General features: G+C 40.0%; 2 protein-coding genes across 7 annotated transcripts in view; one reads left to right on the top strand and one right to left on the bottom strand.

Annotated features, from left to right (window-relative positions):
- TADA2A (transcriptional adaptor 2A) overlaps window positions 1-12,581 on the bottom strand; it is a 52,949-nt gene extending 40,368 nt beyond the window's left edge. For 3 of the 5 annotated variants that reach the window (XM_053892383.1, XM_053892385.1, XM_053892384.1), the window contains exons 1-2: window positions 10,200-10,326; window positions 502-608 (exon numbers count right to left, since the gene is read on the bottom strand). In XM_053892383.1, coding sequence (XP_053748358.1) covers window positions 502-608; window positions 10,200-10,224 — 132 coding nt within the window. In that variant the 5' untranslated portion in view covers window positions 10,225-10,326. Of the gene's footprint in view, window positions 1-501; window positions 609-1,618; window positions 1,732-10,199; window positions 10,327-12,475 lie in introns of those variants that run through there. The other 2 variants (XM_053892381.1, XM_053892382.1) reach the window with 2 other exon arrangements.
- A 70-nt stretch (window positions 12,582-12,651) lies between these two features.
- ACACA (acetyl-CoA carboxylase alpha) overlaps window positions 12,652-15,833 on the top strand; it is a 277,600-nt gene continuing 274,418 nt past the window's right edge. For both annotated transcript variants that reach the window (XM_019424026.2, XM_053892519.1), the window contains exon 1: window positions 12,652-13,140. Coding sequence is in view for 1 of the 2 variants with exons in the window: in XM_053892519.1 (XP_053748494.1) it covers window positions 13,103-13,140 (38 nt within the window). In the remaining variant the exon portion in view is untranslated. The remainder of the gene's footprint in view (window positions 13,141-15,833) is intronic.

Below are 15,833 nucleotides of genomic sequence, written 5' to 3'. Positions count from 1 at the left end.
AATGGGGATGCTAATCATACCTACTTCATAGGGTTATAGTGATAAACTAAAGGTTAATTCATATAAATTACTCAAAAGAGTTCCTGACAATAGAGTAAGCACTTATAATTACTATTATTATTATCATCAATTACAGAATGATTATTCCCTTGTTTGTCACCTGTCCAAAGACCACTCTGCAGTAAGACAATAAACAATGTCATAGGTGCCATCAAAAGGAATAATCCTCCAATTCTGTTTCCTGTATCTCAATACTTTAAATCTACTGGCAAAAACAGTTTTGAGCATTAGGTTGATACAGAAATGTGGAATATTCAACAGTTTGTGTCATTCATCTGCTCTATTCCCCAACTTTTCACTGGTAAAATGTATAATGGAAGACAAAGTAGAAGGAACTGATTTAAGAAAGTATGGTCCTTCTGAATAATCTACAGTGATCTCTGAATTTACTATATCCATAAAATTAAGCCAGGAGAAGCAAGCATGTCCTTAATGAGTTACCTGTAAGCAGAGGAAAAAAGGGGGTGGCCCACATTCAGCACACTTGATGTAAGGCTCCATGAGGTAGGAGGAGCAGCCTCGGCAAGGTGGTTTATCAGAGGGATCATCTAGAACAAAAAGAAAAATATACTAGTTTCAAAACATGATTACCTTAAGTGCCAAGAAGGTGAAAATTTGCAAATAACTATACAGGTGGTGAGCTACAAGGAAGACCCATTTGTCTTGGAAACAAGATGAGCTCATTCTAAGTAAGAAAAAACAAAAATTATGTTCCTTTTTCTTCAGGGAAGCTTTGTTTCTTCCTACAGTAGTACCTACTACTATACATAGCATTTAAGTAGATAAGTAATTTCCCCTGCAGAGAAATTTACAAACACAAGCCGCCCCCCCAACCCCCCGTTATTTGTGCAAGGGAGAAAATGTCACATACCTATATAACACATAGGTATTCTTAGGTAAAACAAATCTGACAAAATGTTAATGATTGTTAAATGTAGGTAGCAGCCAACAAGTAATCACTGTAGTGTTCTTTCAACTTTTCCTTAAGTTTGCAAATTTTCATAATGAAAGTTGGAGGGAAAAACTTTAAATGTATGTCTTGAGGGGTGCCTGGGACGCTCAGTCGGTTGAGTGTCCAGCTCTTCATTTCATCCTGGGTCATGATCTCAAGGTTCATGAGTTTGAGCCCCATACTGAGCTTGGGATTCTGTCTCTCACTCTCTCTGCCCCTCCCTCTCTCTCTCAAAATGAATGAATAAATGTAACAAACAAATAAATAAATGTCTTGGGATATACAACTTTATATCTGAGTTGAAATTTAAACCCAGGAAAGCTCCCTTCCTTTCTCTCACAGTAGAGAACAAAGCAGACCTTCCTCCATTTCCAATGACCATATCATCTCTGAAATATTAAGGCAAGAAGTACAATCCAAACTCTTTCAAGTGATTTAAAGGCCGGTATGTATGTCCCTGGTTGCTCCAAACTCTGCCCCTCTTGAGTTAGGGCAACTTAGCCAAGTAGTTCTCTATGATCAACAGCAGAAGTCTTAAGAAAATACAGGCTTTGAAGGAAGATGAAAGGATTTAATTTGCTTATAGCCTAGGGCAGGATTTCTCACATTCTGTAATAGCATTTTCCTTCCTAGAGTCCAAGAAACACTCTTCAAGGCACCTTTCCCTCCTTCAAGTGATGATTATTTATTGTTCTTTTCATTTGTTTCTAAATGAAGACCTGGAGGAAAATAACAGGGGAAAGAAACATAATCCTTCTGGCAATAGCTTCAAAATAAATATAGGGAACAGCAACTACCCTACTTCTCCCATTTTAAATTTTGACATGGAACAACAAAAATTGTTTTATATTAAGTCAGATGACAATTTTTACCAAATTACCTTCTTCCTCACATTCTTTTATTTTAATGATGTAAGCTTGTTTTTCTTTCTTCAGGAAAAAAAGTCAGTCCTGGACCCAAGTAAAAGAGCTTTTAAACCTTTACATCAAGAAGTAATTTTTTATTTTTTTTTTTATTTTATTTTTTTTAATTTTTTTATTTTTTTTTTCAACGTTTTTTATTTATTTTTGGGACAGAGAGAGACAGAGCATGAACGGGGGAGGGGCAGAGAGAGAGGGAGACACAGAATCGGAAACAGGCTCCAGGCTCCGAGCCATCAGCCCAGAGCCCGACGCGGGGCTCGAACTCACGGACCGCGAGATCGTGACCTGGCTGAAGTCGGACGCTGAACCAACCGCGCCACCCAGGCGCCCCAAATTTTTTATTTTTTTATAGAGAGAGACCACTTGTGAGCAGGAGAGAGGTACAGAGGAAGAGAGAGAATCTTAAACTGGTTCCACACTTAGTGGAGAGCTCGACATGGGGCTCGATCTCACAACTGGGAGACTATGACCTGAGACGAAATCAAGAGTCAGATGCTTAACCTACTGAGCCACCACCTAGGTGCCCCAAGAAGGGATTATTTAGTAAAAATCCAATTTATAGTTTAAAAATTTTAGACAACAAAGGCATAAAGTCATCCTCTATTAATATTTTGATTTCTAGTCTTTTATGTATGCGTGTATATATATTTAACAAAAGTGAGATACCATACACGATGTTTTGTAGCCTTTTTCACTTGACAATATACTGTCAAACATCTTTCGTGATAGTACACATACATCATTCTTTTTAATGGATGAATAATATTCCATTGTAACAACCATCTAACCTAATGGTTTTCCACTGCCCCGTAAGAAGGCATTTTGGAAATCTGAGGAAATGTTTTTTCGTTGGCCACAATGACTAGAGAGCACTACTGGCATTTAGCAGGTTTGGGACCACGGATGCTAGATATCCTACAAGACTCAAGACATACCTACACAACAAAAAAGTGGCCTGTGTCCTACATAACTTTCAAATGTCCCAACAGACTTTCAAGGTGGTGAAAAACCTGTTCATAATTACATGACCTAGAACTTAATTCCATATTACATATAAAACAAAATGTTTTTGATAGTTTTAAAATACATTTAATTTTCTAAGAAGGCAACTGCACGTACTTCTACAGGAGATTATATCTTGTTTTGTTCAGAACTTTACCAAGAGTTATTCAAGCTTGTGGGGTTTCTGAGTCACCAATACAACACACATGAATCACTGTGCTTTTGTAGTTGTAAGATGCACAATGATTCAAAATATGGGTGTTAAGCATCTGACTACTTGTCATTATTATGTCTTCTACTGAAATCGTGTCTAAGCATATTGAGATACATATTATTTTATTATAAATTACATTAGTTCATTATTCTCTTTTATTTATCTTTTGTAGGGCATTATTATTTCTGTTTCTTTAAAATCATGGGTGTAGATGTGCTATGTTATCTGTGTATTTCCTCTCCAAAGAGTGAAGGGGCTCTAAAAATATTCTAAAAAGAAAACATGGGGTCTTGTAAGGCTGAAAACAACAAATCTAACCAGTTCCCTACTGATGAGCATTTATGTTGTTTCCAACTTTTCACTATTATGAAGAATGCTGCTGTATTCCTCAGAAAATATATTTTTCTAGAACTGTCAAGCCTACAGAGGGTTTTTGATACACGTAGCCAAACTCTCCTTCGCAGAGACATTCTACAACTTTTCTATAACCTAGGAGTATGGAAAGACTTTTTTGCCATCATTCAAAATCCAAAGACAATAAAAGGTTAGTAAGTTTGACTACATAAATAACAGGAACAAAAAACTTCCATGGCAAAAAATACCATAAGCAAGATAAAAAAGGCAAGTAGCCTAGAAGAAATTATTTGCAAACGTATTACAGATAAAGGGCTAAAGTCCCCGATATACAAAAAACTTTTAAAAACTGAGGGGGAGGGGCGCCTGGGTGACTCAGCTGGTTAAGCATCCGACTTCGGCTCAGGTCATGATCTCACGGTTCGAGTTCGAGCCCCACATCCAGCTCTGTGCTGACAGCTCAGACCTGGAGGTTGTTTCGGCTTTTGCGTCTCCCTCTCTCTCTCTACCCCCTCCTCAACTCGTGGTCTCTCTCTCTCTCTCTCTCTCTCAAAAGTAAATAAACATTAAAAAAAATAAAATAAAAACTGAGGGGGAAAAAAACAAAAATCCTATTGCAAAAGAAATGAATAACTAGAAAAAAGGGAGAAAATTTAAAAATGGCCCTCAAACATATGAAATGACATGCAACTGCACTCATAAGAGAAAGCTATAGAGATATAATTTCTCACCCATCAGATTGGCAAAAATTCAAAAGCTTGGTAATACTCTCTTACTAAGAATGTAGAGAAATAGGTATTCTCATATACTGCTAATAGGAATGCATTAGAACATTATTTGTAATTACAAAATACTACCTAGATATCCAACAATGACCTTTACAATCTAATATAGTATTTCCAAGAAGATACTATTAAGTGAAAAAAACCAAACTGCAAAAAAACTTACATAGGATGCTACCTTTCCTGTAAGAAATGAGAGGGGGGAAAAACCCAAACACATGTATATCTGCTTTTCTTTGCAAAAAGAAATAAAGGACAGATAAACTAGAAAACAATGAAGTTAGACACCTACAAAGGGGTGGAGAGGTGATGGAATGGAGTGGAAGAGACACAGAAAGGAGTAACAATTCTCTAAATATATATTTTTGTATAGTTTCGATTTTTGGAAGTGTATGTTATACAAATTTACAAAAAACAAATTAATAAATATAAAAAGGGAAAACAAAAAGCAGAATCAACAAATGAACCCAAAAGTACTTCAAAAGAATACTATAACCACACTGAAAAGGAAAAAAAATCCAAGTAACTTATGAACATTTAATCATAAGAATAGGGGATATTCTTGGGTGATGCAGGGGAGAATTGCAAACAAATCCTGAACTTGTTGAAGTAAGTCTGTTACATGTAGCGGTATGTAAAAAGCAATTCTGAAATAATTTTGGATGTATTAAAAAACTGAGCAAATGAGTAAATGTGCTGATGTTGGGAGTCAAGGTTCTCACTGAGGAAAGGACATACAAATAAAGAATGGGAGAAAACAAGAAAAAAGCCTATGAAGATGAACGGGATGTATCAGTGTGAACGCATGATTTCTTAAAAGTGTATGTATGAGCAGATATAATGTATGTTGGTATATATGTACACAGCATATATACACATATTTCAGAGCTCTGTGGGCCAAAGGACAAAGATAAAGACATGCTAGTAGCAATGAAAAATGACTAGATCTTGGTCTCTAATGTCATTCCCCTCTAAAAGGACCAGGGCTCCTCAGAGAAGTGGCTAATTCCAGGGCTGGGGCAGGGGAGATACAAGATGCACCTGGAACACATAGCCAAAAAGTAAGGAGATGCTCAAAAAAGTGATGGGTGTTACGTCACAAGGATGCAGGAGACAGAATGAAGGAGCTCTCACAGTGGTCAAATTGGGACAATCTGGGAACCAAAATAAGTATAACAATGAATTATAAACCCTTGAAAATAGGAATTCATGTGTCCACACTTAAGTCAAATAAATAAGGGAGATGGGAGGTGTCTTGATTATATAATCAAAAAATTATAAACACATATCATTATATATATTATCTGTAATACATATAATTATATGAACAGATTATATAAGTGCTAACTAGCAAATTTGGAGAGTGCTGGATTTGGGGGGAAAAAACATCATTTTGCAACCATGACAGTAAAGATTGGATCAGGCAAAAATCATAATGGATGTTAAATCTAAGGAGAAATTTGATGAGGAGCAAGATATCTTACGGCCTGGAAGTGTCTTCCTATGGATTATTTATTATATGCAAGAGAAAAATACAAAGTATACAGTGGAGAAAAACAAACACCATGACTGGGTCTTCAAAACCATTATCACCAACGAGGGGTAGAGTAAGACCCAAACAAACCCAAAATGAGAAACCTCTATTTTAAAAAGGGGGAGGGAGGAAGGGTGGGCCTGTATTCTTCAAAAGTATCAACATCATGGGGGCACCTGGGTGGCTCAGTCGGTTGAGTGTCTGACTTCAGCACAGGTCATGATCTCATGATTCGTGGGTTCGAACCCTGCATCAGTCTCTGTGCTGACACCTTGGAACCTGGAGACTGTTTCAGATTCTGTGTCTCCCTCTCTCTCAAAAGTAAGATAAACATTAAACAAAAAAAAAGTATCAATGTGACTAAAGACAAAGACTGTGGAAATGTTTCAACTTAAAGAAGGCTAAAGAAACATAGCAACTTAATGTTAGACCTGACCCCTGACTATATCCTGTACTGGAATGAAAAAAAACACCATAAAGGACATTGTTGAGTCAAGCTTACAAAACTGAACAACAGATGGTAGACTGGATAAAAGTATTTTATTGATATTAAGTTCACTAAAGTTGATTACTGAAGTTATAAAACAGAATATCCCTATTCTTAGGAAATAAGCAATAAAGTACTTAGGGGTAAAGGGACATGATCTATGTCCCTTACCTTTAAATGACTCTGAAGAAAAAATGGGGTATCTATGTCTACCTATAAATATATAATACAGTATATAAATATATATTAGATTTAATATACATATTTATATACTTATAAAGAAAGAGAATACGTGCAAATGAGGAAGAAGTTAACAAGTGTATGGGGATTATTTGTATGATTCTTATTCTTCTAACTTTCCTGTACGTTTGAAATTATTTCCAGAAAAAAAGTTCCAGAAAAAAGTTTCAAAATTATTTTATTTTATATTTTTTAATTTTTTTAAAGTTTATTTATTTTGAGAGACAGAGGACATGAGCAGGGGAGCAGCAGAGAGAGGGAGAGAGAATTTCAAGTAGGGGCTCGACCTCACAAACTGTTGAGATCATGACCTGAGCTGAAACCCGGAGTCAGACACTTAACTGATTACACCACCCAGGTGCCCCTAAAAATTATCTTAAAAAGGGAAACAGGAGTGGTTTCTGTTTACACTTCCAGCATTAGAAAAATTCATTCAGGTTTTTTCCATATGTAAAATGAGAGATTTGAACTAGATGTGTTTGAAGACTTCATTTTGTCTTAATTTTATAGGAGTATGATGACAGAGTAAATAAGAGGCTTTTTAAGAAATTGCTGAGGGCATTCTTCTCGAAGCTAGAACAAGCAATCCTAAAATTCATATGGAACCACAAAAGGCCCCGAACAGCCAAAAGTAATTTTGAAAAAGAAGACCAAAGCAGGAGGCATTAGCCTCTACTACAAAGCTGTAATCATCAAGACAACATGGTATTTGCACAAAAACAGACACATAGACCAATGGAATAGATTAGAAACCCCAGAACTAGTCCCACAAAAGTATGGCCAACTAATCTTTGACAAAGCAGGAAAGAACATCCAATGGAAAAAAGACAGTCTCTTTAACAAATGGTGCTGGGAGAACTGGACAGCAACATGCAGAAGGTTGAAACTAGACCACTTTCTCACACCATTCACAAAAATAAACTCAAAATGGATAAAGGACCTGAATGTGAGACAGGAAACCATCAAAACCCTAGAGGAGAAAGCAGGAAAAGACCTCTCTGACTTCAGCCATAGCAATTTCTTACTTGACACATCCCCAAAGGCAAGGGAATTAAAAGCAAAAATGAACTGTTGGGACCTCGTGAAGATAAAAAGCTTCTGCACAGCAAAGGAAACAACCAACAAAACTAAAAGGCAACCAACGGAATGGGAAAAGATAGTTGCTAATGACATATCGGACAAAGGGCTAGTATCCAAAATCTATAAAGAGCTCACCAAACTCCACACCCGAAAAACAAATAATCCAGTGAAGAAATGGGCAGAAAACATGAATAGACACTTCTCTAAAGAAGACATCTGGATGGCCAACAGGCACATGAAAAGATGCTCAACGTCGCTCCTCATCAGGGAAATACAAATCAAAACCACACTCAGATATCACCTCATGCCAGTCAGTGGCCAAAATGAACAAATCAGGAGACTATAGATGCTGGAGAGGATGTGGAGAAAAAGGAACCCTCTTGCACTGTTGGTGGGAATAGGAACTGGTGCAGCCACTCTGGAAAACAGTGTGGAGGTTCCTCAAAAAATTAAAAATAGACCTACCCTATGACCCAGAAGTAGCACTGCTAGGAATTTACCCAAGGGATACAGGAGTACTGATGCATAGGGGCACTTGTACCCCAATGTTTATAGCAGCACTTTCAACATTAGCCAAATTATGGAAACAGCCTAAATGTCCATCAACTGATGAATGGATAAAGAAATTGTGGTTTATATACACAATGGAATACTACGTGGCAATGAGAAAGAATGAAATATGGCCCTTTGTAGCAACGTGGACAGAACTGGAGAGTGTTATGCTAAGTGAAATAAGCCATACAGAGAAAGACAGATACCATATGTTTTCACTCTTATGTGGATCCTGAGAAACTTAACAGGAACCCATGGGGGAGGGGAAGAAAAAAAAAAGAGAGAGGTTAGAGTGGGAGAGAGCCAAAGCATAAGAGACTCTTAAAAAATGAGAACAAACTGAGGGTTGATGGGGGGTGGGAGAGAGGGGAGGGTGGGTGATGGGTATTGAAGAGGGCATGTTTGGGATGAGCACTTGGTGTTGTATGGAAACCAATTTGACAATAAATTTCATATATTTAAAAATAAAAATAATAAAAGAAAAGAAAAGAAAAGAAAAGAAGAGAAAAGAAAAGAAAAGAAAAGAAAAGAAAAGAAAAGAAAAGAAAAGAAAAGAAAAGAAAAGAAAAGAAAAGAAAAGAAATTGCTGAGGGGCTCCTGGGTAGCTCGGTTGGTTAAGCATCACCTGATTTTGGCTCAGGTCATGATCTCACAGTTCGTGGGATTGAGCACCCCCATCAGGCTCTGCGCTGACAGTGTGGAGTCTGTTTGGGATTCCCCCCCTCTCTCTCAAAACTAGATAAACATTAAAAAAAAAAAAAAGAGGGGAGCCTGGGTGGCTCAGTCAGTTGGGCCTCTGACTCAAGGTCATGATCTCATGGTCCGTGGGTTCGAGCCCTCCATCAGGCTCTGTGCTGACAGCTCGGAGCCTGGAGCCTGCTTCAGATTCTGTGTCTCCCTCTCTCCCTGCCCCTCCCCCACTCACGCTCCGTCTCTCAAAAATGAATAAACGTTAAAAAAAAGAAAAAGAAAAAGAAACTGCTGAAGAGGAAACAACACCCAAAAGTGCCTTTTTATTTCTTCTCATTGGGACACTACTAATACCTAACAAGAGAATTCCGATTTCTCTTATCAGAAACAAAGAAAAGACAGTATATTTTCTTCTCCATAGCTGTAGCTGCCTGAATTTATTTTACACATATACCATAATTCTCTGCATTATTACTATAGTGGTTCACTCTTAGAACACAAGTTCCACCTTTTTAAAAGAGAAGGGGGGAGAGGAGCATGTCTTTTATCCTACCACTGATGTTCTTTTTTTTTTTCTTTTTAATGTTTTTATTTATTTTTGAGAGAGAGAGAGAAAGAGAGAGAGACAGCAAGCAGGGGAGGGGCAGAGAGAGGAGACAGAATCTGAAGCAGGCTCCAGGCTCTGAGCTGTCACAGAGCCCAACGCGGGGCTCGAACTCACGAGCTATGTGAGCTTTGGCTCACACCTGAGCCAAAGTAGGTCGCTCAACTGACTGAGTCACCCAGGCGCCCTGCACTGACATTGTTTCTTATCAAGGCATCTGAAATATGTTATTGTTCTAAAGAGTAATCCAACTGCTTTCTTAAGTCTAATTGCAGGTTAATCATACTATGCCGGAGCACAGTTTTCTTATGAGACCTAGAGTGATATGTTTATGTTATTTGTTTCGTGGACAATCCAATAAGTATTGTTAACTTTTTTAAGTTTATTTATTTATTTTGATAGAGCGAATGGGGGAGGGACAGAGAGAGAGGGAGAGAGAATCCCAAGTAGGCTCCACTCTGTCAGCACAGAACCTGATTCAGGGCTTGATTCCACAAACTGTGAGATCATGACCTGAGCCAAAACAAAGAGTCAGACATTAACCGACTGAACCTCCCAGGTGCCCCTAAATATTGTTAATTTTATTCTGATTTTATACCATTATTCCTTTAGGATCAGATTCTCAGGGCTTTGTTTAACTTCAAAGTGCTTATTTTTCTTCTTTGATCAATTCTACTTCAATTTGCTGTTAATATTCGCCTGGGACTTGTTCCCACTATACTTACTGCTGAAGGAACCCAAACGGTCCATTCTCTAATTTGCAAACAATCTTGCTTTGATCTTCCTCAATGCAGTGCTCCTTTAAAAAGAAGTCAGAACTGGCCAAAACATACACCAAAGCTTGATGCCCTCCTATGAACATAAAAAGTAGCACACCAATCAGGAAATAATTCAAAGAAATAAGATACAGAGAAGATGATGCAATGTACTCAATTCTGCCACATCCTAGCTTTGTAATGATAAGCAAATTATTTTACCTCTATAAGCCTATTTCCTCGTCTGTAAAGTGGGTATGATGAACAGTATCTACTTCCTAGAGTTATCATGAGGATTAAATACCAAAATCCATATAAATAATGTACCATGGTACCTGGTACATTATCCACAGTAAGCCCTTTATAAAGGTTATATATCTCTAATACACAACTATTGTTTTTCTCTACCCAGTATTACTTCTCTCCTTAACACTCTTTGCTTTGGTAACCCCACTAGAATGATATGAAATGTGGATGAGTCAGTTTCCCAATCACAATACTCTATACTTCATCCCCACAGCTAAAGCAACCAGCTATCTTATGGAAATCTGAATCTTCAGTAAGACATGGAAGGAAGAAGGCAGTTGGAGCCCAGTCATTCACTAATCAAAGAATTTGGTCCATGAGCTCTGGCTGTTGAGATCCCCATCCCCAAGGGTGGCCCAACTGTTTAGTTTTTCTTCTCATTTCTCTACCTTTCTAATAATAGTTTAATATGAATGAGTTTCTTTTTAGTAGAAACCAAGGAACCCTGTCTATTACAACATACATTTGTTCACTTAGTTACTCTTTGAACAAGTACTTAATGTTTGTACAATGTACAAAGTATTTTCTTGAAGGTAGAAATGAAATCATATTTCACACTAAGCCAAGAAAATATCCATCTTTCTTCTATAGTCACATAGCTCCTTAGCTATCTCCTTTCTGACATTTTTCATTCTACTTTGTGAGGATTACTTCTGGATGCATATTTTTTCCATTTCTAGACTAAATGAAAGCAGGGACTACTATCCAATACACATCTGCATGCTTTGAAGTGCAAACACAGAGAAAGAATAAAGAAAATGTAATGGACAAATGTTAGTTTTAACTAAATGTTCATCTGTAGTTCTCTTGGAGTGACTTCTTTAACCTGGTATTCTGAGCTTAAGGTATAATTAATCATTAAGTCATATGACATTCAGATAGCATTGGCTAGCAACAACTTGTCTTTTCTGAAATGGGCTGGGATAGGATGGTTCTCTGCCTGCTCTAGTCCCAGGGAGTTAGTCTCTGAAGAAAAATGGCTTTAGCAAGAGGTATTATGTACTCAGTAATAAAATAATGGCCAACATTTACTGAACTTTTCTTATGTGCCAGGTACCGTTGTACCACTGTATGTGGATTATCTTTGAATCCTCCCAACCTTCTCAGGCATGCTGCTTTTTTAAAGAAGGAAGCTCTGAGACTACTACCTGCACAATGTCTTAAAGATTGTGAACAAAAGGGACATTTCAACAGAGGTTAACAGAAATGATCAAATAAAGGATGTATAAACACTCCACATCACAATCGCAATATCGCAATAAGCGTAATTTTCTTTTTGCCCCTCCTTTCTTCTCACAAGAGATATTTCTGACACCAACATCCATGAAAGGATGGGTGGTGGCTCCAAATTAACATCTGCCAAATTCAAAGTCACTGGGAGAAGGAAGGCAGGCACTGTGAAGAACGGCGTTCTGTGTGGCGCGGAGGATAGGTGCAATCTTTGGAATTTTGCAAACAAGGATGAGTTCCTCGCTTCGTTCCTTATTGAACTGTGTGATCTTGGGCAAGTCATTTCACCTGAGCCTCAGTCGGCCTCAGCTCCTACCTAGTGTGCGAGGCCCACTTGCAGACTGGAAAAGTAACGTCGGTCAGGTGCATGGCCCAGAGCTGCTGTTGCTAGCGTAATTAGGCGCGCCACTGTACAGACAGGAATCCCGAAGCTCTAAGCCGCTCACTGCCGCCCAGGGCCGCCCAGGGGGCGGGGCGCGCCAGACTCGCCGCCAGGCGGGGCCGAGGGGCCAGGCCGGGCCCGCGCAGCCCTCCCCCAAGCGCGGCATAGCCCCACACCTCCCCACACCATCCGCCCGCCTCGTCCCCCAAGCCGCCAGGGCTCAACGCCCGACCCCTCCCCCGCCGCAACTCGCGGCCCCCGTCACCCCCTCGGCCGCCAGAGAGCTCGCGCCCCGTCGCCACCCACCCCACAGCGCCTCGTGCCTCACCTCGTCGCGTCCCTTTCTTCCGCGCCGCGGAGCCGCCTGCCGCGCGCGCCCCCGGGCGTGCGTGCTCGTTCCCGAGAGGCACAGGCGCGAGCGCGCCGCCGCCGCCCTTTCCCTGCCTTCGCTGCCCCGCCGTCGCCGTAGCCGTTGCCGCCGCCGCCGCCGCCGCCGCCCCCTCCGCCCCCTCGGCCCGCGCCCAGGCCTCGCCGCGCGCCCGCCGTGGTCCTCTGGCAGAGGCCCGGAGGGGGGTAGGGCTGACTGAGTAGCTTGCCTGACTTGAGTCCGGGCAGCAGTCACTTTTGCGTGGGGCGCGTTGCGGGTCGCCAGAGGCTTACCGGTGCGTGGCGCCGTTCGATCCGCGCCAGAGTGCGGTGAGGTGGAGCGGGCCGGTACCGTCCTGCTTTTGTGTTTCTAACATTCCCACCCCCCGCCCCTGTTGCAGCGAAGGAAACTGGGGCCAGTCGGGTTTTGCAGTGCTGCTCGTGGATTAACCAGAGTGACTGAATGGTGTAAGGGTAAACAGGGTACGTTTTATTCAGATGCTTCTGGAACGTCGAAATTCTCTTCTTTGGAAAGAACCATCCCCTCTTTGGGCTTCAGGGGCCCAGATAGAGGCGCAATGATGAGAGGATGTGGTGGTCCACTCTGATGTCAATCTTGAGGGCTAGGTACGTCCCAACATCTCTTTTTACTACTACTAATTATTATAATAGCTACCATTTGTCGAGTGTTTATTGCATGCCAGGCTTTGTACAAAGGCGCTTACATCCATGGTGTCATTTTAATCTTCAACCTTGTGAGGTAGGCACTATTATTATCCCCATTTTCCAGGTGAAGACGTGGAGACTGGCTTATAAATAACTTGGGATCACGGGGCTAGGAAGTGTTGGGAAGGGGATTCAAGCCGTGGTTAATTTCACGGTTATGCGGTTACATCTGTTTAGAAGTCTGTTTCATAAAAATGCCCAACCTCTGTTTGAATTCATTTGCATTTTCTGCCGGTGTAGCCTCCTTATTCATCTTTCAGTATATGAATACTACAAATTCATTCTGAAAAATAATCAGAAAATTCACACAAGCGAACGTAATGTGAAAACCAGCTTCTACTGGTGTTAAATAAGCAGTTAACATTTTGGTTATAGTCTTCCAGACATTTTCCTATGCATCATGCCAGTAGATACATCATAATGTAGTTTTACATTTGATGTAAATCAGAAAATCTATTCAGTCGTTTATTCAACAAATGTTTAGTGAGCAGACACTGTTATAGGTGCTGAGAATTCAGCAGTGAACAAAACAGTTCTGCCTCATAATAGTGGGAGAGATTGACAAAACAGTACACGTATTACTAGATAATAGATAATGTCCAGTAATGTGTCAAGTTTATGAGGAAAAATAAATCAGAATGAAGGGATAAGAATGATGTGGGCATGGCCTTTTAGATGAGGTAGACAAGGAAGGCCTCTTAATTGAAAGAGCACATAAGCAGAAATCTAATCATTAAACAAGGAAGGCAGCACGTGGGTTTCCAGAGGGAAACTATTCTAGAAGAGAAGCAGCAAATTGCAGTGGCTCTGAGATAGGGACTTGCTTGACTTGTTGGAGAAGAAGCAAGGAGACCGATGTGGCTGCAGCACAGCAAATTAGGGAAATAAGTTGGGAAAAGGCAGAAACCAGATCATGCATCATCTCGTAAGCCATGGTTGGACTTTGGATTTTGGAAGGATGTGGTAGAGTATCATGGAAGGGTTAAGAGGAAAAGAGTAATCGGATTTTTGTGTTTTTTTTTTTTGACTGAAGGAAACTTTTATTTAGGGTTTAACAATTCAGAAAACTTATTTTGCCAAGGAGTGTGGATTTGGATTTTATTTACTTTAGAGCAGTTTCTTTGCAGAGATGGCTCATGAAAGACTCTATGATGTGTGGTGTGGGAGGTAATGAGATTTGTTTTGAAAGGATCACTCTGGCAGCTGTGTGGAGAATAGATGGTGGAAACTTTAAAATTACTCTTTAAAACATAAATTTTCCTTTTACACAGCAATCGTTCAACAGATGGTTTATCAACATTGGTGTTTCACCTATGCCTTTACACCTCTGCAACCACTCACATCTTTACAAAGATGAGATAGGGTCAGTCACTTCAGGCCTTATCTTCATGTCTTTCTCGCCTAAACTGAAGGTTTTTGAGACTGGCTTGGGCATATATCCAGATCTGGACGTCATGATTGTCGAATATGAGTCATCAGTGTTGTACTATTGTGGAAAAACAATCCCCCACATAATCCTGGGATCTATTTGTTAAAAACGTAGCATTCAAACACCTGAAAATCATCCTCTGCTTCAATTGATGTTAGGGTCTCATTAGAATTCCAAGTCCCAATTTAGTTATTGTGCTTAAGAAAGATGTGGAGGAATTTTTAAAATGCCCAGTGAGAGAAGGATAACACTGATTAAGGCAATGCTTTTCTGGGGTTTTGCCTTCAGCAATGTAGTGGATAGTGGCATCAATTTTAAGACCAGCTGAAGGGAAGTGAAAGACCAGCTGTGGGAAGAAAAATTAAAAGATCTGTTTTGGATTTGTGTTTTGCAATCTCAGTGGAAATGATATATGTAAATTTAGAGCTCAGAGGAGAGGCTAGAACTAAAGTTGTATAACCGTATTAAAATTATTTCTTTACATGTGTGTCTTCTTTAGACAGAGCTTGAGGACAGACATTGTCTTTTCTTCTTTGTAACTTCAGTGCCTTTATATATAAGAAGAGAAGAAGATACCTGCTTTCACTGCAGGTCCAAGCACCTGAACATGACTTAAAAGTAAGGTGACCTGTGATGCTAGGGTGGCTCAGTTGGTTGAGCATGGGACTCTTGATTTTTGCTCAGGTCATGATCCCAGGGTCATCGGATCGAGCCCTGCCTCGCTGAGTGTTGAGTCTGCTTAAGATTCTCTTCTCTCTCCCTCTGCCTCTTCCCAGCGCTCGCTCTCGCTCTCTCTCTCTCTCTGTCTATCTCTCTCTCTCTCTCTCTCTCTCACACACACACACACACACACACACACACAATAAAAGTTTAAAAAAAAAAAAAGGGGGTGACCATAAGTCCCAATTTGCTCAGGTCAGTTCTGATTTGTTTTTGTCCTCTTATAATTAGTAATATTGTCCCATTTCACTCTCAGAAGCATCTCAGTTTGTACAATAAGTTATATAGCCACTGTTTGTAGAAAGACCTTCAGGGTCTAGAATCTTCCTATCTCTTTGTCAGCACCACCCCATCCTAGTCTTCATTTCCCAGCCCAACAGAAATACCTCCATTTCTCCGTATGCACTCTGATACTTCCAGGCTTCCTTTGCCTGGTTCTTCCGCC

This window comes from Panthera pardus, unplaced genomic scaffold, assembly GCF_024362965.1.
Source record: "Panthera pardus isolate Hobbes unplaced genomic scaffold, ASM2436296v1 HiC_scaffold_3, whole genome shotgun sequence".
In the NCBI taxonomy this organism is placed as follows: domain Eukaryota; kingdom Metazoa; phylum Chordata; class Mammalia; order Carnivora; family Felidae; genus Panthera; species Panthera pardus.
Note: the sequence above shows the minus strand (reverse complement) of the source record. Positions and strands in the feature narration are given on the sequence as shown.